Source organism: Rhineura floridana, chromosome 10, assembly GCF_030035675.1.
Source record: "Rhineura floridana isolate rRhiFlo1 chromosome 10, rRhiFlo1.hap2, whole genome shotgun sequence".
NCBI lineage: Eukaryota > Metazoa > Chordata > Lepidosauria > Squamata > Rhineuridae > Rhineura > Rhineura floridana.
Window position 1 is genome coordinate 58931921 of NC_084489.1, and position 25303 is coordinate 58957223.

A 25303-nucleotide genomic window follows, 5' to 3' on the forward strand; every position below is an offset into this window, starting at 1 on the left:
AAAACTTAGGGCCCATCCATACCTAACCTCAAAATCCATGTTTTCCATATTTGGTTGGTGGCCTCCAGATCCATACATGTTCTGTTTGTGCTCGGATTTATTTTTTAAAACCCAAATTTTCAAATCCATATGCACAGGCGTTAAATTTTTTTGGTCTAATTTGCTTCTGCATTAGTCACACCCCTAAGTCCACCCCTTTACGGTGATTGGTCCAGAACGGTACTTTGCTTTTACCGCACTTTTCTGGAAGAGTGCAGAAACATATATCTGACTTTTTGAATTAACACAAAAGCGCAGGTTTGCCGTGCTTTCAATGAAGTCTATTGGCCTTTGCATAATATTGCAAAATAGCTTTTAAGTGGAAACATGATTCATTAAACATTTGATTTTATGTTTGATTGCAAAAGAGTAGTTTTAAAAAAGAAAAAAAGCAATGCCATACAGCTACAGAAGCCAGAAGGAGGAAATACCCAAGTTCAGTACCGGAAGCAGGAATGAATTGTAAGCATGGAGGAGGAAGCATGGACAGAGGGTGGGATCTAACGTCATCTGCCCATAATACAAAAAAGCAGGGAAAGATGCCCTCACTACAGAGGTTAGAGCGGTTAATAATTGGGATAGAAAAAATAATCGGTTTATACCAGGGTAGACGAAGTGTGGATCTAACTGGGAGAAAGTCCGAAATGGCGGGGAACATTATATGAACGCCGGTGAATTAATGGACACATAATGGGGTTAGATTGCAGATTAAAAGGCAGTATGGAAGGCCCTTAGAGGGCACATTTCTGTCAGAACATTAGACAAAAATTTTATTGACCCTCTTAAGACAAACATAACAGCAACAGGAAATTCTTGACTCAACCCAGACATAACTCAGTCTAGCTCTGACAATTCAAATAAAGGGCTGTAAATGAGGCCATGTCATGGCCCCTTTGGAAGACTCCTCGGAGGAGGAGGAGGACTCAAGGGCAGCAGGTGGCAGACCCAGGAGAAGGAACAAACAGAATCCCAGAGGATGCAACTCCAGCTACTCCCCAGCTGGAGAGTGTCCAGGACATGGTTGAAGCCCCTCAGTCGGACTCAGGGAGTGAACAGGAGCCTCCCTTCCCCCCTGCAGAGCGAAGACACTAGCGAGTATTGCAACAATGCCATAGATCAGGCCGTTTAAGACAGGCAAGCTCTTAGAAGCCGGGAGGCTGATCACCTGCACCTGTCTTAGGGAGTGGGGTTTATAAGGCAGTTAATGACTGCAGCAAGCTGCTGACTACAGCGTCGGTCATGACCTCCACGCGAGACCCAGCTTCCAAAACCCAGATCCTTGGACTGAACCCTTGGCTCACTGAACCCAGCTTTCCCTCCTTGACGAACGCGTTTGGACACTGCTTTTGGTACGTTTGCTCAGAAACATTCCTTCCCTTGTCCTGTTCCTGTTATCTGCCTAGCCTTGGCAGATTTACAACCCAGCTAACTGCCGGCTAATTAGTTATGGCCCAGCTATCAGCCCTCTGAAGTTGACAGGCCACATTGGTCAGCCTATTCCACTCTCAGCCTTACCCCATTGATTATGTTTCCAGTGGGCTGACTACCATTTTATTTTCAAGGCATGTAAAAACATTTGTCCTGGTGTCCATAACAGTTGCCCCTTATTTTAAAAAAAGAAAACTGTTTTTATAACAGTACAAAACAGTGCTCTGCTCGGGGATTGGAAGGGTTTTTCTTGGCGACTTAATGGAGGAAGCCAATTAGTGCTTCTGCACTGCGATCACAGACCAACAAGCATCTGCTTGAAACTTGCAGAACAGTTTCCCATCCCACACCCATCTGGGCGGAGAGAAATAGGTAACTTTTGGATTAAGGGTGCTTCCAGACAGGAGTTTATTATGGGATTGGTGCTCCCTGTGCATGCAAGTTTTTTGCAGCATCTACACATTGTCAGCATAAAAAATGCCAACCCATATCCCCCCCCGCCAAATTAATCTGGATTTACCCATTCTGGGAGAAATCTCTTTCTAAAAAACAAAACCTGTTTGCAATATCTCTGGGATGCAATTCCAAATTAAGGCTCTTGCCTTACATGTGTGCTGTTGCTCTCAGCTCCTGCTTGTGGGCTTTCCATGGGCATCTGGTTGGCCACTGTGAGAACAGGATGCTGGACTAGATGGTCCATTGGCTTGATCCAGCAATCTCTTCTTATGTTCTTACCATACATTTAAAGCACTCTCCCCCCCCCCAAAAAGAATCCTGGGAATAGTATTTTGTTAAGGGTGCAGTGAATTGTGGCTCTGTGGTGGGTAAATTATAGTTCCCAGGATTCTTTAGGGGAGGGATGTATATTAAATGTGCTTTCAATGTACGGTGTGTATGTAGCCAAGGTCCCTGCCTGGAAGTACCCTAAATTAAGTGAAGATGCTTCTAGAACAGCAGTACTTCTCAGGGAATGTTTTGTGAATCAGACTTGGGGAAGGGCCGTAGCTTAGAGGTAGAGTATCTGCTTTGTATGCAAAAGGTCCCACATACAATCTCCGGCATCTTCAGGTAGGGCTGGGAGAGAACCTTCCCTGAAATCCTGGAGAGCCGCTTCCGTCATTGTAGACAATACTGAGTTTGATGGACCAATGGGTCTGATTCAGGAGAAGGCAGCTGTCCGTGTTCTTTCTTCACTGCTGGCCCAAGGCATTTTGCTGTGGAAAGTGGACCCCAAAATGCTAGCATCCGCCGCCACTTGAAAATGTTTTGCTGCACCATTCTGACACAAATGCCTGCCTTCATCTGTCCTCCCTCACCACCACGCTCTCTCACACAGTGTTGTCTGCAGCAGGCCACTTAGCCCTGCTGCAAGGCAGGACTAACCCTGTCATCTTCTGTCTAAGGAAGACATTTCATTCCAATTTTAATCCAGAAAAAAACCCAACAACCGTGGCTTGGTTATCAAATGTTTGAGAAACTCTGGTACAGTGCCTTTTAACACTGCTTGTTAGATGCCCCTCTGTTTACTGCTTACTAATATCAAATGAGCGGGGACAATAAGGACATCAGCACCATCCATGGTGAAGAGTGGGAAACTTCAGATTTATCTCCCCTCACACAGGTACACAGGTACAATAAAATCTATAAATCTCTTCCTGGATTCAAAAGATACACTTATTTGATTGCTCAATAGGTTTATATTCCAATTCATCAAGATAAATGTTGAGGTGGCATATAAAACTCGTACAACAAGAAAACATACAAGTAAAAAAATGAGGTTAAAATAGCTTGCAGCAAAACATTAAAACAAATAACACTCAAACACAGAAATGAACATTCCTAAAAGTAGCAGATCAAAGTCCAAATAGGTGCAAACAGTAAAATCAGATTTAAAGCCCTGGACAAATAAATACCTTTACCCCATGCCTAAAGTTCACGTGGGGAGGTGTCAGATATATATGTATCCAGAGAGGGCTTTCCAAAGATGAGGTGCTACCACCCTCATCACCTCAGCTGGTAGGGTACCTCTGCAAGGGCCTCCCGAGATTCCCTCAAAATGTGGGCTGATTCATACAAGAATATGTAGTCCTTCCACTTTATGGAGAGCACTGTGATTTGCAACCAGCATAGGGTTGCCCTATTGCCTGGTTTACCTGGATTCCAGCCATGCTAATGCCTGCTTAGCCCATTAGGTGGCCTCAATTCCCAGCTTTCATTAAAACAAGTAAGTCTCTAGCCCTTGTGGAACTAAGATACAAGGCAAAATGTGGAGGCAGTTTTCTGCCCATTTTGTGAGAAGTGAGCCTACTCCTGCCTTCCATTGTTCTTAGCCAATGAGGGGCACCACAGCTACGATGGGAAAATCAAGAATTTTAGTCTGCCTGTGTGCTGCAGAATTTAGGCATTTTAGAAAACTTGACCAACATGTGCTCCTTACCCCTTAGCCATAGACTTTCTGGTTGAGTCAGCAAGGAGAAGCAGACTTCATCTCAATTGCCTCTGTGTCTCAGGGTATGTGACTTAAGTGATGAATGCAATGGGAGGGTTTGCCTGCCATCATGGAAGATGGAATAAAGGGGTCCACTTAAGACCAATAGGCATGGAATAGCTGCCCTGTCTAATGCTAGCACAGCTTGCCCATCTCTAGAATCCACTGCATTTTTTTATTTGAAAAAGAGGCACCAGCACTCAAGTCTCCATCAAGTTCCAGACTTTAAAGCACTTCTAGTTAATGAGAAATATGGAAGGCTTCAGCAAACAATGCATGTGGGAAAAAAGATGCAGAAAAAATGTAAACTTTCTATATCAGGTAGCAATTCGTACAGAATCCATTTTTGCCTGATGAAGAAACAGGCGGGGGTTGTGTTTGTGAAACAGGATTGGCAGGATAAATCAGTCCAAAATAACTTTGGCCTTTTCTCCTTGTTTCAGATTCTAGTTTCATCCAGTTGGGATAATGGCCTCATAAGAAGAGAAAAACCCAATGGAAATAGGATAATATTCCTTATGCAAGTAAGTGGGTTTTATTGCTCATTACCTTGTGCTTGTGAGCAATTTGTGTTCATATTTATTTCAGCAAAATTTACACGAAAAAGCAGCCTCATTTCCTTTTGGTTATGACATCTCTCCTATAAAGAAGCCTTTGGGGAAATGATTATATAAGCCCTTTCTGTGTTCTGAGGGTATATATCATACAGTGCCAATAGAACATTTTCTATGGCTTCTACAACCAAATACACTGAAGCAATATCAGGCTTGCATTTGAAAAAAGATTTCCTGTTTTTCTCAGATTATGGTTTTCTCTTCCAGTTCCAAACATTTTTGACTCTATAGGACATCACAATCAAGTCATGTCTATTCTAACTTCTTTCTTTACATTTCTCTTAAGGATTCCCTTTCCTTTGGCTGTTATATCCCCATAGAAATGCTACCAGTCCTCATCTGCATTTCAGCAAACCCACTTAAACTTGCCTCTATCAGCCAAGAGCATGCCATTTCTCTGTGTCCCTTGACGCTATGTAAAAAGGTTTCCTTCCATCCAAACTGACTTTTCACTTCCTTCATAGAAGCTGTTCTGTTATCAGAATCCTTCAGAATATGGTACATGGATTTGCATTGTGTTTTTGACTTGCCATCTCGGCTCACCCACTGGGCTTACCTCATTGTGTCATCTGCTCTATGGGCACCTTGCTAGTTCCCTGTTTCCTCACTGGACAGGCTGGTGCTGCAATTTAAGCTACCCTCCCCCTAAATCCACAAAATCAGTTTTGAAAACAGATGGGAAGATGGTATGGCAAATATTATTTGAAGTCATCTGGCTTCTCTATTAAAACTTGAGTGAACAAACAATATCCATTACAGACAAATGTGGAAGAATCCACTATTACTTATCTCAGTACAAGTGTGGAAAAACAACAAAACACAACAGAAATACTATGATTGTTCCTAGCCTGGTTTTTAACTTACTGAAGATTTGCAAAGCTCTGGCTCTATCTAGAGCATAGATTGGGAGTTACCAGTGTGGCACCTATGGATGCCAGTGTGCTCACCAGTACATCCTATGGTGCCTGTGAAATTTCTCAGTTAATATCCTCTTCAGAAATCTACAATGCACAAGATACTGTTTGCTCCACTGCTTGGCTCCTATTTGCACTGGCTTGACCTCTCCTACATTGAACACACACCCTTAAACACGCCCACATTTCATTAGATGCCATCCCTTCCCTGCCATTCAGAACAAAGGAGAGGTGCAAAAAGCTTCTCCCTGTAAGCAAGTGCAGTGGTGGCTGATGCAGGTTTTTCCCATTAATGTGAGGAGTTGATAGTAGCCATGGCCATGCCATTTTTATGTCCCTGTCTCTTTTTCTGTTTCTTATAGATGTGGCAGCCATTTTGTGTTATTCCATGCCCCCTTGGCAGCCATTTTGAGACTGTCACCCACATACTTGCTCTAAATCGCAAATGTGCCCACTGGCTCAAAAATGGTTGGCAATCTCTGCACCATACGGCCATTTATAACCTTGTCCACAAAATGCTTTGCATTGTGTGGGCAAAACTAAAACAAATTTGGACATATCATTCAAATTTTACATCATGCGGAGTGTGTTGTATTTTTGTATTTGATTTTTATTCATACTGTTTATGTTTAAGAGAATACTTTTTCTGTTAATTATTCTGTTTTGAATGTGTCTTTTATATTTGACCTGTATCTGTAGTGATTTCTTTTAATATTTTGTGATGTTTTTGTTTGCTGCTTTAATCTAGATTGAAAACCCCCAAGGTTTGCCCCCCCAAAATATAAAGCAGTGTAGAAATTACTTATATTATTATTATTAATAGAATAATAATAATAGTAAAACTGTTTTAACGTGTGACAATTTCTTCCATTAAAAACAACTTTTATCTGTAGCTTCTATTTAGGCAGGCAAAATGCATCAAAATATGCGTATCTGCATAATACATGAAAAGTCATTAGCAAGATCTTTCAAATGCCTTAAGAACTCCTCTAATAGGAAGTGCCAGGCTCTACATTATGCTAGCTCCAGTCTGCTCTGCCTATCTACTTAATTTTTGTCTTTGCCCTTAATGTGCACAATGAATGAATGAATGAATGAATGAATGCTAGTACAGAAGACAATCGCTGAAAATATTCCAAAAGGCAGCTCTGAATTATTATTCAAGGTCATGATGAGATAGAGTGTGCAATTTATTTCTGACTTGCGTAGACCTAAATGAGGAATGGATGAATCTGTCATTGTTGGGTTCCCTCAGTTTCTCATTTTCCCAATCTGAAGTTCAATTTGCCACATTTCTGCATCAGTTTGCAATTTTTTAAAAAACACCTTACAAAAATGGCTCTGCATTTTAGTGTCCATTTCTCCTTATACACACATTTTTGTATGCAATTTTGCCTTATACTGCTTTGCATGTTATTTTCAATAATATATGCATTTTTATGCACACTGTCTAATATGATACATATTTTTGCGCAACGTTTTTAGGTTGGAGAAATGTTTCACAAAATTCGGAGAAGTGCAGATTTAAAAGGACCACTGTGTTTCACTTCACATATTGTTTCAGGAAGAGCAAATTAGGTAGGTCTGCATTAAAATGCAAAGCAAACCAAATTCTTCTTTCTTCCCTGCCTTAAACTACAAAGCTCTATACAGCTTAGGACCAGGATACCTAAAAGATTTTTATTTATTTATTTATTTAATTCGATTTCTATACCGCCCGTAGCAAGCTCTCTGGGCGGTGTATAATCGATACGACATATAATTACATTTCAATTTTTAAAACAATCCTTAAAAACACAATAAACAAGCAGACAAAACACAGCCAACTTAAATAATATCAAATACAGATACAAAGATACAAGGTACAAAATTTTAAGATTTAAAAGGTTAAAATGATTTAAAATGATTTAAAATGCCTGGGTAAAGAGGAAGGTTTTCACCTGGCGCCGAAAAGATAATAAAGTAGGCGCCAGGCGTACCTCGTCAGGAAGGGTGTTCCATAGTTCGGGGGCCGCTACCGAGAAGGCCCTCTTTCTTGTAATCACCTTCCGGGCGTCTTTTTGAGTAGGCACCCGAAGGATAGTTTCATCCCTTATATACCCAACCAATCACTACACTCTGCAGGAGAGGATCTCCTACAGATGTTATCCCATCAGGAAGTCTGTCCTGCACGATGTAGGAATTGTGCCTTTAATGTTGTGGTATCTCCGTCCCATTGCATATCAGAAAGGCGTCATCTTAATTTTCTTTGCGGGGCCAACTGAAGTTCTTCCTTTGTCAACAAGACTTTATAAGTGGACATTTTTATCCCAGGCTGTATCTGTATTGGATCTGAAATTTCTTACATATGAAATTGCTTTTTATCCAAAATTGTTTTGTTGATGTTGTTATTGTTACATGGCTTCAAGGTCTTTTATAGGAAGCGATTCATAAATAGAATCAATTAAATAAATAACAAATAAATAATCTAACCATGAGGGGAGGAAAGTAAGGGAGTGTTCCTTTCCACTCAGCCAGTCAGCTTTCACACAGAGAACCTGGTACCTAGGCCATCGTGGAAGCTTCATTGAGTGAGCCTGGGGAGGAAAGGAAGACAAAAGTCATAGTGGATCAGCTTACTGACAAAATGATGCAGAGATATGAGAGGTCGATCCTCCCTGCATCACTGTACCCCAGAGCCTTGCACCAAACATCCTAGTGCCATCTTGCTGGGATGGAGACAGGAGTGGGAGGGGAGGGGAGCCTGCCCTATAAGACCAGGGGCCATCTTCGCAAGATAGTAATGAAAACATGAACTGCTATTTAAGCACAGATGCTCTCAAGATTGTGTGTGCTGGGGAACAGAGCCATATTACACCGATTCTGAAAGAATTACAATAGCTGCTGACTTTCTTCTGAGCCTAATTCAGTTCAATCGGGCTCAAATAAAAATTGGTACTTTTTTGAGACAGTGTTTCTCCATTTGTCTATATGAACTTTCAGAGTCCACCACTTAAGGCAGGGAAGGGGAACCTGTGACTAGGGATGAGGGAGAATATCCACTAAATCAGGCTTGGTACTGGACTGTCGAATTCTGACTGAATTCAACAGTTCACTATCCTTTTGGACCAGCACTGATTTCTTGCAGTGGGCCATGGCTGTAATCAGCATGGATTTCCCCCCCAAATTTCCCCCCTATTTCATGTAACTATCTTTGTAATCAAAGCTGCTGCATTCATAATTGCAGGTATGATAACAATCACAAAAAATCCATTTGGAACACTGTGATCATTCACGTATGCTACATAAAAATTATACAATTTTTTCCCACCACCAAAAAACCATGTCGAATACTGTCATCATTTACATAAGCACTCACGTTAATAATTACAAAAACATTTTGCCAGTGGAATCCCCCCCCACGCAGATTGAATCACCCAAAAACACACAGAGCAGATCAAATTGGCAAGTGCCAGAGCAAACTGGAACAAAAAAAGGGTGGATCGGGATCAAACGGCGGACTTTCAGAATACAAGCAGATCAGAACTATGCCATAAACCCCATCCCTACCTGTGTCCATTCAGATATTGGGCCAGCTCCCATCTGCCCCAGCCAGCATGGCCAATGGTCAGGGATGATGGAAGCTGTAGCCCAGCAGTATTTGAAAGAGTAATTTCATGGCCATTCACACAGTCTTGCTTTCCACCACTCTCTCCATGCTTCTGCCTGAACCCCTTCCCCCATTCCACCCCTCCAGTTTGAGCACAATAACCAATACCTTTCAGGATCCTGGCAACCCAGAACCTGGAGAGTCCTTGAAAAGGAATTGGAGCCCCAGATGCCACTCCAGAGATGGAGAAACCTGCACCAGTCCAAAGGCAGCCTGAGGAGCCACCTTTCAGAGACGGTTCACCTGAGTCCCCCAATGATCCCATCCCGAGTCCCGCCTTGACCCCTGATTCTCCACCATTGGCCCCTTGGGCCTTAGGAACAAAGGCAGTGGCAATCCTAGCTGCATTTGTTTGTTTGTGAATTTAATGGTAATATGTACTTGGTAGGCAGGAGAGGATTAAAGGTTAAGAACCACTGATCTAAACGCATTGAGGCCCTTCTCCATGTGCCCCCTTCAAGGGAAGTGCAGAGGGTAGCAACATGAGAAGGGGCCTTCACAGTGGTGGCTCCCCATTTGTGGAATGCTCTTCCCAGGGAGGAATGACTGGCACCATCATTGTTTATTTTTTGGCTCCTTTCGAGTTTTCTGTTTGTTTTTAGTTAGGTGGAGAGGAGTTGGATTTTGCTGTAAATATTTTTTGTGCATTTTATGATGTTTTTATCCTTGCTTTTATGTTCTAAGTCACTTGGAGTTTCTTTTGGAAAAAAAGCAACTAGTAAATTAAATAAATAATACTAAAATAATTCCTTTAAAAGCATCTGCAACATTTTCTTCTGCAACCTGCCATCCGCTATACTGTAACTGTAAGTCCTGCCTTCAGGACAGGCAAAATGCCATTGTGATGGAATGTCATGAGCAGAGATCAGTGACAGAAAATTAAAGAGGTTAACTGGCCACAGCATTCCAAGCTGAGAATGTCACAGCAGCTGAGCCTTGATCTGAATTGCCTATTTTTAATAGGATGTGTCATTAAACTCGCATTCATTGTGGAGGATTACTTTTTGAGATAATTTCTGTTGACAGGTGGGCCAGGTGTTTCCTTCTTTGTGGAATTAATCAGCAGAAGTGGATGATTTCAATGTCAAAGTTGTATTTTGCTAACTCTGCCAGACAAAATTCCTGCCAGCAGTCCCTGGGGTGGTTATTACTTATCTGGATCACAATTATGTCAGTGCAGTGCAACTTGGCAGGCCATTTAGCTGAAGTTGCCCTCAACTTGTTTGAAATTGTAGCAGTTTTCAAACAAACCATCACAAATCTTGGTATAATTTAAGCAGCAATTCCCTGCTATTAATCTATACGGACAAAAGAACATTCATAATGTTATCTGGATCTCAACACTCCTTTCAAGCTCAAATGTGGATTCTCTCCACCCTAATTTTTGTTAGTGTAAGCATCTTGCAGCTTCAGGTACATTATCAGAAATATTTCTGTCCCTAACCCCTACTGTGATCTCCATGGACATCTTGCGTGGCCTCCTTTTTGCCACATTAAAGTGCACAGATGAAGAGGGTGAAGGGGTGTGTGTGTGTACCCACCTTGCCTGTACTTCAAAACTTCCAACCCAAGGTGGATGATCAGGAGCAACATGGGCTGCAAGGTCTTTCTTCCTTCCTCTGAAGGACAACCTAGTCATTTTATTGCCCCAAGTAGCAGTAGCTCACCCTAGGAGCTGTTTTAAAGTTGCTACCCACTGGGGTGAATAGGGCTGAAGCATCCTCTGTGGCATTGTACAGGTTGCAGTGACAGATTTCTCAGATTTCCACAGCTTCTTTGCAAGTGTGAAGCACTGGCATCACAGATAAAATGTTGGGAGAAAAAATTGTAAAGTGAGTTGGATAGAAATGACAGATTAAATATATATATATTGGAGAGGACTGAGGACAGATGCATGTGTGAAGGTATAGGGCTCATCCAGACGACTGTAAAATGTGTGACATGATCGCTTTGTGTTTTCATTATTTTTCAGTTGTCCATATGACGCCACACGCTTTTGCGCATTTTCGTGCGGTTAAATCCGCTCCTGCAATACCTCAAATCATGCGATTTGCTTTTTTAAACCGGGAATCATCCGCTGTACCTTCAGGCGCTTGGATGCAATACCACAGACTTTACAGATGTGGGTGTTTGATGGGCTGTTCTTGGGCGGTTCCCCATATCCCTTCCCTCATTCTCAACCAATCATGTATTTCCACTGTTGCGCATGTGCACGAATGTCCGGGGAAAGCCCGGGAAAAAGGAACCTATCAGAGCAATTGTGTGGTGTTGGGGGGGCCCTGCAACTTCTACTGCGCAGATGCAAAAAAGCGCATTTGCGCAGAAGCAGCAATAGTGGTTAATTTTTAGCCAGCCTGCAAACTGGGCGGCCGCTCAGGGTGAGATCTGCAATTGTGGTTGTTTGTAAACTTTTTCAAGGGAGAAAATATTTATCTTTACCTATCTTTATTTATTTATCTTTACCTAACCTCCACCTCCCACCCTTCACCCTCCACATCAAATGCCCTTCTTGAACGTATTGGTCTTTGCTTCCAGGCATCCAGAGTCGAGGGAGAGGGGGGGAGAAGAGAAGAGAAATAGAGGCTTTCCTCTTGGATTACAGACAGTCATGCACCCTTAGTCAATTTTGCTTTCCTACTCTCTTTGAGTCTTCTCAATTTCAACCACAGCCTGCAGGTTCTCCGCAGCCCAGCTGAGCTGAAAAGCATACAGTCAATAAATACAAGCAAAAAACCCACAGGAATTATTGGCATATAAGTGGTCTGCTAGAGTGTCTCAGCCACCTGCAACTATAGAGACTGGTGGTCTACCTTCCTAGACATGACACATCATTACTTGCTGTTCTGGAGAAATAAGTGGAATTGCAATCATGTGTATCTCCAGAAACGTTAAAGGTAGAAAAGCATACAGTCGGTTTTGCGAAATATTGCAAATACAAACAAAACAAAAATACAGGAATTATAGGCATATAAGTGATTTGCATGTTTCTTTTATCAGAGGGAACACCGCAAAGCCTGTGCTGGTCGCTTCAGCACAGATTGACACAGCAGCACGTGGGGCTGTTTGCCCGCATTCCCTGCCTGAGCCAAGAGTGGACACCTGTGGGGGGGGCTGTTTGCTTCCCTCAGGGGCAGCATTCCTGCCGCCGAGCCGCATAACGGTCCGGGGCTGAACCCTGCAGTGAATGAGCCCAAGGGTCATGGGGGGATTCGCCCGGCGATTACAAGCGCTGATCCCTTGCACTGCCCACAATCCCCCTGGATGGTCAGGGGCACCTGGAGACACACACCCCGGCTGGTGCTGCTCCAGAGTGATGTGCGACAAGGAACTCCATTACAGCCACTACTACCAAACCATCAGGAAATTCAAACTTTCGCGCTTGTACGTTCAAGCGCATGTGCCTTATTGTGCTTTGTTGCAAAGGGTGAGAGGAGCATACATCATATTTTTGCAGACCAATTGGCTGATAGGGGGGAGTGTTATGGGCAGAGCTGGGAAAAAGCAAGAAGAAGTACGGGTCCTCTCGCTGCGTGTGCGGGAGCAAAAGAAGCGGGTTTTTTTATTGGGAAAGAGCGAACAAACAGGCAAAGTGAGGACTGTCAGATGACGAACTGGATATGGAAAACGTGGATTATTCCGTTCCATTTGGATGAGCCAATAATCACATTCTAAGACATCGAGGAATAGTTGATACAATTGAAAGGAAGCAGGCTGCAATCCTCTACTCAGTCTCATGGGAGTAAGCTCCATTGAACTCAATGGGACTTCCTTGAGTAGGCACATATAGGATTATGCTAAGAGAGGCAAAACAGCAAAACTCAGACCTAGGTTCATTTACAAAACAGGAGTGAGAGAGACAGAATTAGTCACAGACAAACAAAACAATTGGCTGAAGACTAATTTATGGATCAAAATGCATGAGAGATTTTTATTTGAGAAAAGGAAGATAAATATTCATGGCCCATTAAGTGAAGGTTATATCAAACATGTAAAGGTTACTATTGGAGGAAGGAATCATTCTTGAGAGCTTCTGAAATCTGCACCATGGGAATGTGCTTGGTGTTTAACACATGCAACAGCACATTGCAGAATGTAAGCCTGTAAATAGAAAACAAATGAATGGCTAAGATTAAATATTAACAGCACACCAATATTTCCAAAAAAATCCTACACAACTACAAGATCTGTTTGCTAAATAATATAATATTTGCATTAAAAATATCAAGATTGAAGGAAGGATAAAACATGGATGTGTGTCAAAAAACATGCTGCAATTTCTTATAGTTGGGATCTCAAGGTGAACTTTGTGTGCAGTAATCCTGGTTATGGAAACATAATATTTGTATCTATGCAGTGACCTGCTGTAAAATTTCAGCTCCATAAATTGACCAGTGCCATTTGGTCAATGCTTGGTAAAACCAGACACATTCAAACTACCATGAAGCACAAGTTTTTGTTGAATTGCCAAGTTAATTCCCTTCAGTACTGGAAGCATCTAGAAAGGCTCATTTGCAGTAGTATATAAACACTGAGAAACTATCTTATTTAAAAGGTTAGTTTTTCTGTTTTTCTTCTTTAAAAAAATCAATCTACATAGATTGAGTATTGATATTGTACAGTATCTGAGAAAATGCAACTTGGTGAACTTCACATATATGGACTGAGATATGTTAACAGCATGGCTTTTAAAATGAAAGTCTTGGAGAAGATGGATTGGAATACATCTAAGCAGGCTACTGAAAACAAACAAAAACAGTACAAAAGGGAAAAAAGAGTATGCATTGCCAAGCCACATAGCATATTTAATGCTAAAATGTTTGCAAGTCCCACAGGCTACTTAGCTTGGAGCCCTGGTGAGGAACCAAAACTAAAAGCGTACATAGAGTGACTCCGTGTACATTTAGTGCTCAGAACTGGCAGCGACCAGTTACACAGGGCTAAGTTCTAAGATGCCAGTAGTACTTTACGAATGCAGATAGCGTACTCCTCTAAGCAAGTACTCCCTGACAGAAATGCCCTCATCTCTCTGGAAAGCTTGGCATTCTCCATTTTGCATTAAAGTCAGTGTCATATGAAGATGCTGAATTTCTATAAAGCACAAAGGAGTTCAAACTGGGGATTTAGATAGAACCAGGCACCTCACTTCCTCAGCCACTAGGACTATTTTAAGGTTGAAGGCATAACTGTATAAGGTTCTGTTGTGATGTAGCACCACTCATATAGTGGCCTGTGTTCACAGGACCATGTGACTTGAGGAACCAATAGGACTGGTCTATACAACCACGAGCTTGTCTTTTTGACTACATTTCTGCCTCTGGACCTTAGCTTTTTATCTAATCAGCTTGGGATCTGATCGCCAGCCACAGCCTGTCTTTTGAGTACATTTCCTGCTTCTGGTCCCTCGCCTCCCTTTGCCAGAATCTGAACCCAGCTTCAGCCTGCCACAGAACTATGCCTCTGGCTGAACAGCTTCTCTCACACTATCGACTGGCATCTTACCACAAATGCTCAGGCAACTTGCCAAGTCTAGCACACTTGCTGTCACACACACCTAGTTATAAAAACACACCCTTCAAGGAAAAGAGAATCAAGCTTAAGGTTGCTTGATTCCTTCTTCTAAAAGGATATATGCACATATGCAATACTGTTTTTTTTTGTCATTGCTAACTTGGTTTGGCTTTTAATTAAAACTCCATCATGCAATTTATTACTGAACTGGCATGTTGCATATGCAAACATGGAAGTTAGTCGCACTTAAGTCCCATTGAAATTAATTGGGCCTGTTACTATTATTTATTTATTATTTATTTAATTTATTAGTCGCCCATCTGGCTGGTTGTCCAGCCACTCTGGGCAACGTACAAGATAAAACAATACATTAAAACATTAAAATTTAAAACCATAACAGTAAGAAACCTAACCCACCCCAAAAGCCTGCCTGAAGAGCCAGGTCTTCAAGGCCCGGCGGAAGCTTATCTGTATATTCATGTTGAAAAATTGGGTGAAACTGTGTGCTCTCTCTGGGGATAGGACATCTCTATATTTAACATGGCTTGCATTATGAAATTAGATACTTATTAATTGAAAATTGATAAATACACCACTTATGCTAACATCAGGTTATTACATTTAAATCTTCCATCATTGAATTTGTGGCAGCATACATGGAGCTCCCAGGTTGCCTCCCATCTATGGATCTCAACCAGACTCTGAGCAGACCCTGACGTGCTTAGCTTCAACAAGATGACTGATCCATGTGCCTTCAGACAATGCTGTCTAAAGTTGGTTTGCACAAGGCAGAGTTAAGATCTGCAGACTCAAGACTTGAAATCACTGGATTGGATCCAGACTAAGATAGTCACCCTTTAGACCCATCGAACTCAGTCAACTGGAAGAGTGAATAAGCACAAGGCTCATTCATAATGCAAATGAGTTTGGCATTATATGTGATCCAGCTCAGTTAGACATAACACTAAACTGACATTTAGTGGTATGTGAATGAAAATGGGTGACCCTTGGGCTCAAGCAGTTCCCTTTCTCCCTCCAGTGTGCATAAGAAAAGGAGAGTGAAAGCATCTGGTTCCTAGTTTAAAACTAACCAGAGTTTGTCATTAGATAGAATCTGTAGTTAATTAAACTGTGATGTATTGGAACAAGTCAAGATCAGGAAGCATGATTTTTGAGAAGTTTCAATAAACCATAGCTTAAACTAACCATAGTTGTCAGAGCTAATGACAAACCACAGTCAGTTTGAACCTGCAGCTGCTTTTGATCTCCTCCTTGCACACACACACCAAAGGAGCAGAAGGACTGTGGAAGATTGAAGTGTGTCTGGGCTCATTTAATATTAACTACGGTTTACCATTATGCCTATGTCAGGTCAATATATCCTATTCAGTTTGAAGATATTATCAGCTGGTGTGGGGAACCTTTAGCCCTCCAGATGTTGACCATGCTTCCTGGGGCTGATGGGAGTTGTAGTTCAGCAACACCTTGAGGGCCAAAAGTCCTCCACACCTGTACTATAGTAATAGAAGCCATCAATATCTCCAATTATATATGAATGTATAACTTAAATATGGCACTAGGTAATAAACAGACACAAACAAGAAAAGATTATAAATTTAAATGTTTGGTTGAATTCACACGATGTTATTTTTATAAATGTCTCATTACATTTGTCTCACTGGAATACGTTGTCTGCAATATGCTGATGACATGCAGCTCTGCTTCTCCTTTATATCTGCAGGTGTGACAGTGGGTGCACTAAATTGGTGTCTTGCCCCGGTAAATGACTGGTTAAGAGCCAATAAACTGAAACTTGATCTATATAAGACTGTCAGTAGGTGGTTCCCTAGATCAGATGGATGGGATGTGGCCTGCTCTGGATGGGGGTCACACTCCTTCTGAAGAAGCAGGTACATAGCTTGGTGGTATTCCTGAATCCATTATACTGTTTTGTCACCGAGGTCAAGAGGCCTTGGTGGCATGGAGTGCCTTCTATCAGCTTTGGCTGGTAGCCCATCTGCACCCCTATCTGGAGAGGACTAGCATGATTTCTGTTGTCTATTTTCTACTAGGTTGGACTACTGCAATGCATTATAATTGGGGCTGCATTTGAAGACAGTTCAGAAACTGCAGCTAGTACAGAATTCAGCGGCCAGATTGTTGACTAGGGTAAGTTGGTCTCAACATAAAACACAAATTCTGGCACGATTGCATTGGCTACCGATTAGTTTTGGGGCTCAATTCAAAGTGCTGGTTTTGACCTGTAAAAGCCTTATGCTACTCAGGACCCCAATACCAGCTGTCCCCATATGAACCAACCTGGACCTAGCAATCATCAATGGCCTGTCATTAAAACCCATGGAAGGTTCAGAGGATGGCAACACAAGAAAGGGCCTTTTCACAGATAGCCCCCCGGGTATGGAATGCTCTCCCTAGGGAGGCAAGCCTGGTGCCATCTTTATCCATTTTTAGGTGGCAGGCGCAGACCTTCCTCCACACCCAGGCCTTGAGCCCTTGATGACCTCTTTTAGTGGGGTGGAACATGTATACCTGTCCTATATTTATACTGATTGTGTTTGTTTTAATTTGGCTTTTAATTGTCAGAGGTGTTTTTAGGCTTTATGGATTCTGATTTTAATTGGTTATGTATGTCACTTTGGGTCACCTGGAGAGAAAAGCTACCCATAAAAATAAACAACAACATAAGATGAACTGTCATGAATGTGAAGCCTTTTTTTTTCTTTTTTGGCAAGAGCTATTTATGTCCACATGTGTGTGACAGGAAAGTGAGATCCAAGATAGTGGAAAAGTTACATATTGGTTGTGACAATAGTACACTGGCCCTGCACTGAAAATATGTTCTGTGCATCTGGAAGCTGCAGAAGTATAAAAACATTTGGGTGTGGATTTAATAGTTTATTTGAAGTGCAATTTTGCAGAGTATTAGGATAGTAAAATCACCTTAAAATGTTTTCCTTCTTAAAATATACCCATGAATACTACATGCCTGTTCTGTGGAAAATCAGAAATCATGATCACAAGAAATGGTATTGTTTTAATATTGGATGTACAAAATGGTAAAAAAAATACCTACAATATTACCTTGTTTACTGTACGACAACATCCTCAGGTTTAACGACAGCATACATGAGAACCAGGACAGCTGCAGCAATTCCAATTTAGATCAGCAAGAATTACAGGATGAGGCACATAATATACTTAGGAATTAGGAAGTTAAAAATGCTAGAAAAAAGGTAACCACAGTAGCCATGGAAAAAAATAAATCTTCCCATACAGTTCTTCTCTGTAATAATTCAGACGTATGCACCAAAGAGCTGCCTAGATATTTTGTAAGAAATAGTTTGAAGTTTTTAAAAGGAAAATCAGGCTTAAACAGTAATTGCAAAAATATAATTGATGCAACTTGAAACACTTTAATCTAAACATGACCAAATCATTTTGTATGGTACTTTATTTTAAAGCTTTATGTAACATGAAAAAATTGTTAGAGCACCTTTGATAATTTCCTTGTAGAAATCTCCCCCTCTAAAATAAAGTTGTATTGCCAGAAAAGCACTTATAGTAGCAAACATATGATTAACAAGTATACAGTAAAAAGCTGCATTTTTTCCAACTAAAGCCTTGTAAATACACAATTTGGAAGGACCTGACACATAAAATCAAGTATATTTGAAGAAAGAATTTACAACAAGCTCTAATCACATCATGGTTTGGATCCAAAAAATCTTGCAGCACAAGCAGAAAGCATGTCTATTCATGCAGGGAGGGATCACCAATTCCACTACCACCACCACCACACATACTGTATCTATTGGCAGCTCCCCCAGTCCAGATGCTCTGGAGCAGCCTTTCCCAACAGGTGTGCCTCCAGATGTTGTTGGACCACAACTCCCATCAGCCTCAGGCATTGGCAATGTTGGCTGAGGCTGATGGGATTTGTGGTCCAACAACATCTGGAGGCACACCAGTTGGGAAAGGCTGCTCTGGAGTATCCCCTGACCCTCTGGAGTAAGATTTCAGGATCTGTGGGACTAGACTGACACCCTGGGCTCCTACTGAGAGGAAGGGTAGGATATAAATCAAATGACAGACAGACAGACAGACAGACAGATAGATAGATAGCAGGTGGAGGTGGAAGAGATGGGAAGCCCTCATGCCAAGATATTCAAGTCTTTTATCCTTCCCTGAATTCCCTTTTCCATATGCTTTATGGATCATAGCTTTACATTGTTCTGTGTTAAAGCCCAGGACCCAAACAGCTGCATAATACATGCACAATTACTTGGGTGTACCAAGATAGATTAACCCCACCACAAGTTTTTGAGCAGAAAACCTTGTCTTTCAAAAGGTTTTCTATGTTAGATTGATGGCAGCTTTTTGAAAAGTGTTAAGCCCAAAGTTCCTACGGGAATATTAGTTGTGTGATTTTTTGGATCCTCCCATCAAGTATTTAACTGACAAGATTCAAATAAATAAGAAGAAACTGCTAAACAGTCCATTAGTGACAAATAAACCAAAGTTTTATCTATCACAGATTGTCAATGCATAGAGGCAAAGGGTGACCAAGTTTTCGTATACTTTTCTACTTTTAATTGTTCATGTGCAAAAATACATTTTAAAAAATGAACAAAATACCTTGCCCTAAAATTACCTGGGCAATTGAAAACTAAACTAGAGTGTTATTCTATGATCCAGTAATATGCTTTTGCATGGAAGATATTGCAGAATCTAGTAATGAATTCTTTTACACAGGACGGTTTTTTTAAAATCACTGCAGCATTGACAACCGAGCCCATTTCCATGTCCTCTGCTTACAGCGAACAACACAGTTTTGTTAGTTTCTATGAGATGCTTTTAAAAACTATTCAAATTCTATGCAATCAATGAAATAATCCTAATTAAAATAAGCTTTGAATTTATAAAATGTGCGCAGAAGTACAACATTTAATGAATTCTTTTAAGAAGATATTAACAGGAACAAAATGATAGGAACGGAAGACAGGCCAGGATCTGAAGCGCTGTGTGTAGTTATCTACACACACTGGGGCTTTTTTGGCTGCCTCTTCCAACTGGGGGGGGGGGAGAAGAGGGTACAAAAATGAGCGCAAACTTGAAAAGTGAAGTCTGAAAATATTAGTGTCACTAAATAATATAGTCTACTTTGGTTTTGTGCACTGGTTCTTCTTGTTCCATGATTTCACATTTGGACTCGTGCAACACGTTATAGATTTGGTTTGTTACTCTGAAAAAAGCACCATGATTAAAAGGGTTCTTTTAATCATCCTTTTCTATAATCACTTCACCATGAAGCACTTTTCTTCTTTGACGAAGCATGTGAAAGTACAGTTGTGGAAATACTGTAAATGAAGAAAAGAAAAAAAAACTGGACCGTGTCATGTATACAAAACACAGATGTGTAACTGTAGCAAATTGCATTGATATTTTATTTATGTAAAAAGTCCTAAACTGCAATCTAAACCCCAGCTGGGGAGCAGCAGGGCCACCACTGCATTCGTAGCCATGTTACTCACGCAGACCAGGAAGGAAGGAAGGCGGGTGGCAAGCAAATCGCTGCGCCAGCCTGGAGTCATGCGATGCTAGTAAGGCTGGCTGAGTCCTTCCCCACCCGCGGAACACCCAGTTTTGGGGATTCCAACAGCAGCACTTTTGTTTGCTTCCACAGACGGAACAGGGAACTCTATGGCAGCAGAATGATGCTGGCATCACCCCACAGATGGAAGTGGGCTGGGTGGAGGAACACCTCCACCCCAATGCAACCTCCTCCCCCCCAGCTTGGTGCAAAGGGGGGTTAAAGTAAAGCCTTATACCCCATCTTTTTTAAAAAATGGATTCAAGGTAGATTACAAATTATCTTACAATAATTTAAAAATATATACATAATCAACCAAATCCTAAAAGCAAGTCATAAAAACCCCACCAGAGAATGATGAAAATTATTTCTAAAAGCAGCACTCATAAAGGGAGAATAAGCCATAAATAAGCCATGTTTAATCAGCCATCTATAACAATACAGTGTCAGGGAATCTTGCTTCCTAGGGAGGACATTCCACAAGGCAGGCACCACTCCAGAAAAAGCCCTGCTCTTCTGTCTTATGATAGAAGCCACAAGTTGGCTGGAGTGATCACATCTGAAAGACTGGGAATTGTTTATTACATATTACTTTTCTATGGAATTATTCTCTGCATTGAAAGACACAGGGTATGATAATGCAATAATAAAATAACTAAGGTGAGATAATCTTTTGAAAGCTACTCTGAGTTTCTTGGGAAGAGGGCAGAATACATATGAAGTTGCTTTATAATGAGTCAGACCATTACTCTATACAGTACTATTGACTACTGATTATAACTGATTATTAGTTCTGTAAGGTCTTGGGAAGATGAAGGTCTTTCCCAGTGCTGCTAACCCAAAATCTTTTAAAACTGAAGATTCTGGTTATTGAACTTGGAATCCCATACATGCAAACTATACGCTCCACAACTGAGGTATGATCCTTCCCAAAGAGATTAATTACAACAATACACAAATCTTGACTTCAGTGGGTTGTATCTAATGGCGTCACTGAGCTGACAGTAAGGATTCCATCACCGTAAAGGAATTTCTAGCAATTTCCTGACACTTCCCCTAAATCTGCTTTGCAGAGTTCCCCTACTATGTGGGCAGATTTAGGGGCATAGGAAAGTTGCTGAAGAAAAGGAGTAGGAAAACTGCTGAAAATGTCTTCTCTTCCAGTTCTGCCGATAGTACTGTCAGCTGAACACCACCATTGGATACCATTCATTCTGTTCAGTACAACTGAAAAACAAATGTTTCTACATGCATCTATTGATACCTACATGGTACATAGGACGCCATGACGATGAGAAGGAAATAGTAGTAGTCAAAAGAGACATTATACTTGTTGGGAAGTCTCACTGAAAACATGCCCGATCTCTTCACATAGGGTAAGGCAGCATAAATTGTCAGAAGCTCACCAACAACTCCCACTGGATATAAGATAATGAAAAAATTGTACCTGGAAGAAACAAAAACAACTAAACAAATAGCTCCAATAGTGCTATTTCTGGTTTTCTGCTTTGAATTAATAACAGGAAAAAAGTGACAGGAGTATAAGGCTACAATCCTATGTACACTCACCTGGAAGTAAGCTCCACTAAACACAGTGGAACTTACCATGCATTGGCTTGCTCTACATTTATTTGTGTTGAACAAGGGTTCTCAATGTGCAAGTCACACCAGAGGAGTTGCCTCAAATGTAAGTAATTCTATTGAATTTGAGAGGCCTGCATCATCAAGGATTTTTATTATTCATGGATCAGTCCAAATTAAAAGACTAAGCAAGACACACATTGTACAATATATGGTGTAGGTCAGATTTATTATTTACAAGATCTGAAAACACCAAAGAAGCTCAGGAACATCCAACTACCAAAAAATCCAAAGTACCCACTAAAGAAGACTTTTACAGGCTGAAACACATTTGGTAAAGATGTAGAACTAGATTTGAATGCAAGGAATGTATTAAGCATATTTTATTGTCTTATATGATGGTTTTTAATGTTTTATGATTGCTAGCTATTATATAATAAAATTGCATTTAATATTTTAGATGTTCTAACATACATTAGCAAGCTCATTTGAGTTTTTCAGAGGTGGTTTAGGTTGGGTTTCTATCCTTTTTGGTTGTAGTCAATTCAGGTAAATAAGAACTGAATACACATCTGATTGGTTTAGTTATTTATGGGCAGCCTCTCCACTGTCTCACCACTTGTGTTGGCTAGCAGCAGTCACCAGGGGCTAACGGAAAAACACCCTTTTGGGGTGGCATTTTTAATCTCCATTCATAATACTTTGGGTGGGTATTAACATGTTATTCTCTTTCCCTTTGCAATCAGGTTTACCCAAGTCTGCAATTTGGAAGGATGGTCTGATTTGTCTAATTAGTAGACTCAGAATTGTTATTCCTTTATCCTGCAGAAGCTCAGCCAAGATATGGCTCTAAACCAGTGGTTCTTAACCTTTTCCTCTGCCAGCACCCCTTGGATTTCCAACATATGCTCTCACACCTCCTGAAAAAATACAGTTCATTTTTTATTTATAAATGACAAGTTTTCCAAAATCTTTGGTTGTATAGTTAATTTTCTATTCTTGCTTCTATTTAAATGATTTTTTAAAATCTCTTGAACAACGCCTCGCACCCCTAGAAAAAGTGTCTTGTACCCCTGGGGGTTCGTGCACTTCAGGTTAAGAACCACTGTGTCTAAACTGAAGGTACTTAAAAATACCTTAACTAAAGAAATATCAGTTAATGCATTTTTATTCATATTTCTTGTATACGATTGCTGATGTTGTATGGACAAAGGAGAATCAATTAAACTGATAGCAAACAAGGGTAGGATCCAATTGGTGCCCTTGTGCTCACAGAAGGGCTTTTGATCAAGCAAATGTCTTCCCTAACTAGAGAGGAGGGGAGGGGACTTTTGCGGTTCGTTCTTCCTGCCATTTCCCCCCAAGTGATCCTCTGAGTCTCTGGCAAAAACAGTCTTCTGTGAGTGGAGGCCTCCACTGCATCAAAAAACTCTTCCATGAGCACAGGGGAATCAACTGGATTTCACTCAGTACACTCACCTGGTTTGCTTTATAGTTATAGTTCAGTACAATTCTAAGAGAGTAACCAAGCAGCTAAAACTAATACTTTATTTGAAATTAATGCAAGTACATCTATTGACTGCACCTATAATGCAGTTGGGAAGTATCCTTTTGAAATGTCTGAGCATACTATAGACATTTGAGAGAGCCCAGGGTCAGCTTCCAATCAAGAAATGAAAGAAGCCAACTGCTTGAACACCCACCCACCCCATGATATTACCTTATTTATATTTGTCACTTTACACATGGGGAACCTTTTAAAATGGACAGCAATACTTTGAAGAGTTTTCGCACAAGGTAAAAGCATACAAATACAGCCATTCATAAAGAACCAGTCTCTTCAGCTCAGTCTGGAAAAGGCAATGAGAGTTCCCTCCCAGGGTCAGAAAGAAATACACAATGTGCATTCTGTGACCAAAACAGGTACAGCCAAGGAACCTGAAACCCTTGGAAGAACTCATGGACTTTGGTCAAGTATAGTGGACTATAAGGGGTGCAAGAAAGAGCCAAATACATTAGTGGCATGCAAGAAGAAAAGAGCTTATTAATACAGTTTAGGCATAACAGAAACAATCAATGAAAGGGGAGCTTTCATATAGAGTATGCACAGGCAGGCAAAGCTTTTTTGGCAGAAAATACAGAAGATTAGAGATCCCAAACGATTATAAAGAAGTACAGTATAATGATTTATCAGAAATTTTTAATGCACTGAATGAAAGGTAAGGTGCTAAATTAATTCCTTTGAATTCTAAAATCTCATTTAAGAGATACACACAGTGGAGGAGGAAAATCAGAATATGGTTGTTTGCTTTGCTCTGTAATGTTCAGAATACAGGGTCCTTTACCATGTACATGAATACAAACAGATCTCTAAACTGCTGAGGAGTTCTACTGGGCAGACATGAAAAACAAGATACTATGTGCCCACCACCACAGTAGAGTTGGAAGCATCTATTGGCCACCCTGGGCTCCTTCTGGAAGGAAGAGCAGGATATAAATTTAATAAATAAACAAACAAATAAATAATTCAATTGACATATTCTTTTAAACAAAATAGTGTTTCAACACCATCCACTGAAACTGCAATCCTACACCTACCAGAACCTTTCTTCCAAATAAGTATGTCTAGGATTGCTTGATACATATATTTAGAAAGTTTTATGAAACTTAATGAAAAGATTTGTTTCTCTATAGGGAATCTTAAAATAGTGCCAAGTAAAAGAAGCAACAACCTGTGAAGAAACAATTTTTCTATTTTATTCAATTTGCAATTTTCAAATGACATACAAGAACTCTCTAGAAATATTAATGGCATAAGCGCAGGGCAGGTTAACTTTAAAAATGTTAGCAAATTTTGCTTTTAAAACAGATCTAGTGATATGAATTTAACTACTCTATTTTAATGTTGTCACTGATTCATAGGGTCACCATAAGTCGTAATCGACTTGAAGGCACATAACACACACATACTGTTTTAAAAGCAAACCACACAGTCAACCACACACTAAGCTCTCACAGCTGCTTATTTCCTTGCTGATTAAGCATGCATGAAAATTAGCATGCACAGAACAATGAGAAACTAAACTGCAAGGCATTTTCCACCTGGCCCATTTTATGAAGTACGGCAAGTGGTTCAGCATATTGAATGTGTAGAAGGAATATCGAGTAATCTCTGTCACAGTCCATACGACCAGAAAAAGAATAACACTCTCCTCATTCTGGATCTGTAGAAGCATAAAGAACCAACATTTTTTGTATCCTTAAGTTGTAAAGAAAGCTGGTAATAGACCCTCACACACCAAAGTTTTTAAGAAGAATGCATGAGTAGTCACAGATTTTTTTATGTTAAATATTCCCCACCAAATTAAGAGAAGGCTTATTGAACAGAAAAAGATCTAAAATAGGAAATTTACAAACTAGTACAGAGGTATTTATTAAAAATGAAAGTTCTCTACTCCCCCACCAGCAACA

The 25303-nt window shown here is 40.6% G+C and overlaps 1 protein-coding gene and 1 long non-coding RNA gene across 5 annotated transcripts in view; one reads left to right on the forward strand and one right to left on the reverse strand.

Moving 5' to 3' along the window:
• Nucleotides 1-1287: 1287 nt before the first annotated feature.
• Nucleotides 1288-16804, forward strand: LOC133364911 (uncharacterized). The gene is made up of 3 exons (XR_009758056.1): nucleotides 1288-1388; nucleotides 4399-4479; nucleotides 16713-16804. It is a non-coding gene; the product is annotated as an uncharacterized LOC133364911 (long non-coding RNA).
• Nucleotides 13054-25303, reverse strand: part of HACD1 (3-hydroxyacyl-CoA dehydratase 1) — a 33699-nt gene continuing 21449 nt past the window's right edge. For 3 of the 4 annotated variants that reach the window (XR_009758055.1, XR_009758054.1, XR_009758053.1), the window contains exons 5-8: nucleotides 24935-25056; nucleotides 21520-21698; nucleotides 17743-20018; nucleotides 13054-13230 (exon numbers count right to left, since the gene is read on the reverse strand). Coding sequence is in view for 1 of the 4 variants with exons in the window: in XM_061585936.1 (XP_061441920.1) it covers nucleotides 19936-20018; nucleotides 21520-21698; nucleotides 24935-25056 (384 nt within the window). In the remaining 3 variants the exon portion in view is untranslated. Of the gene's footprint in view, nucleotides 13231-17617; nucleotides 20019-21519; nucleotides 21699-24934; nucleotides 25057-25303 lie in introns of those variants that run through there. The other variant, XM_061585936.1, reaches the window with a different exon arrangement.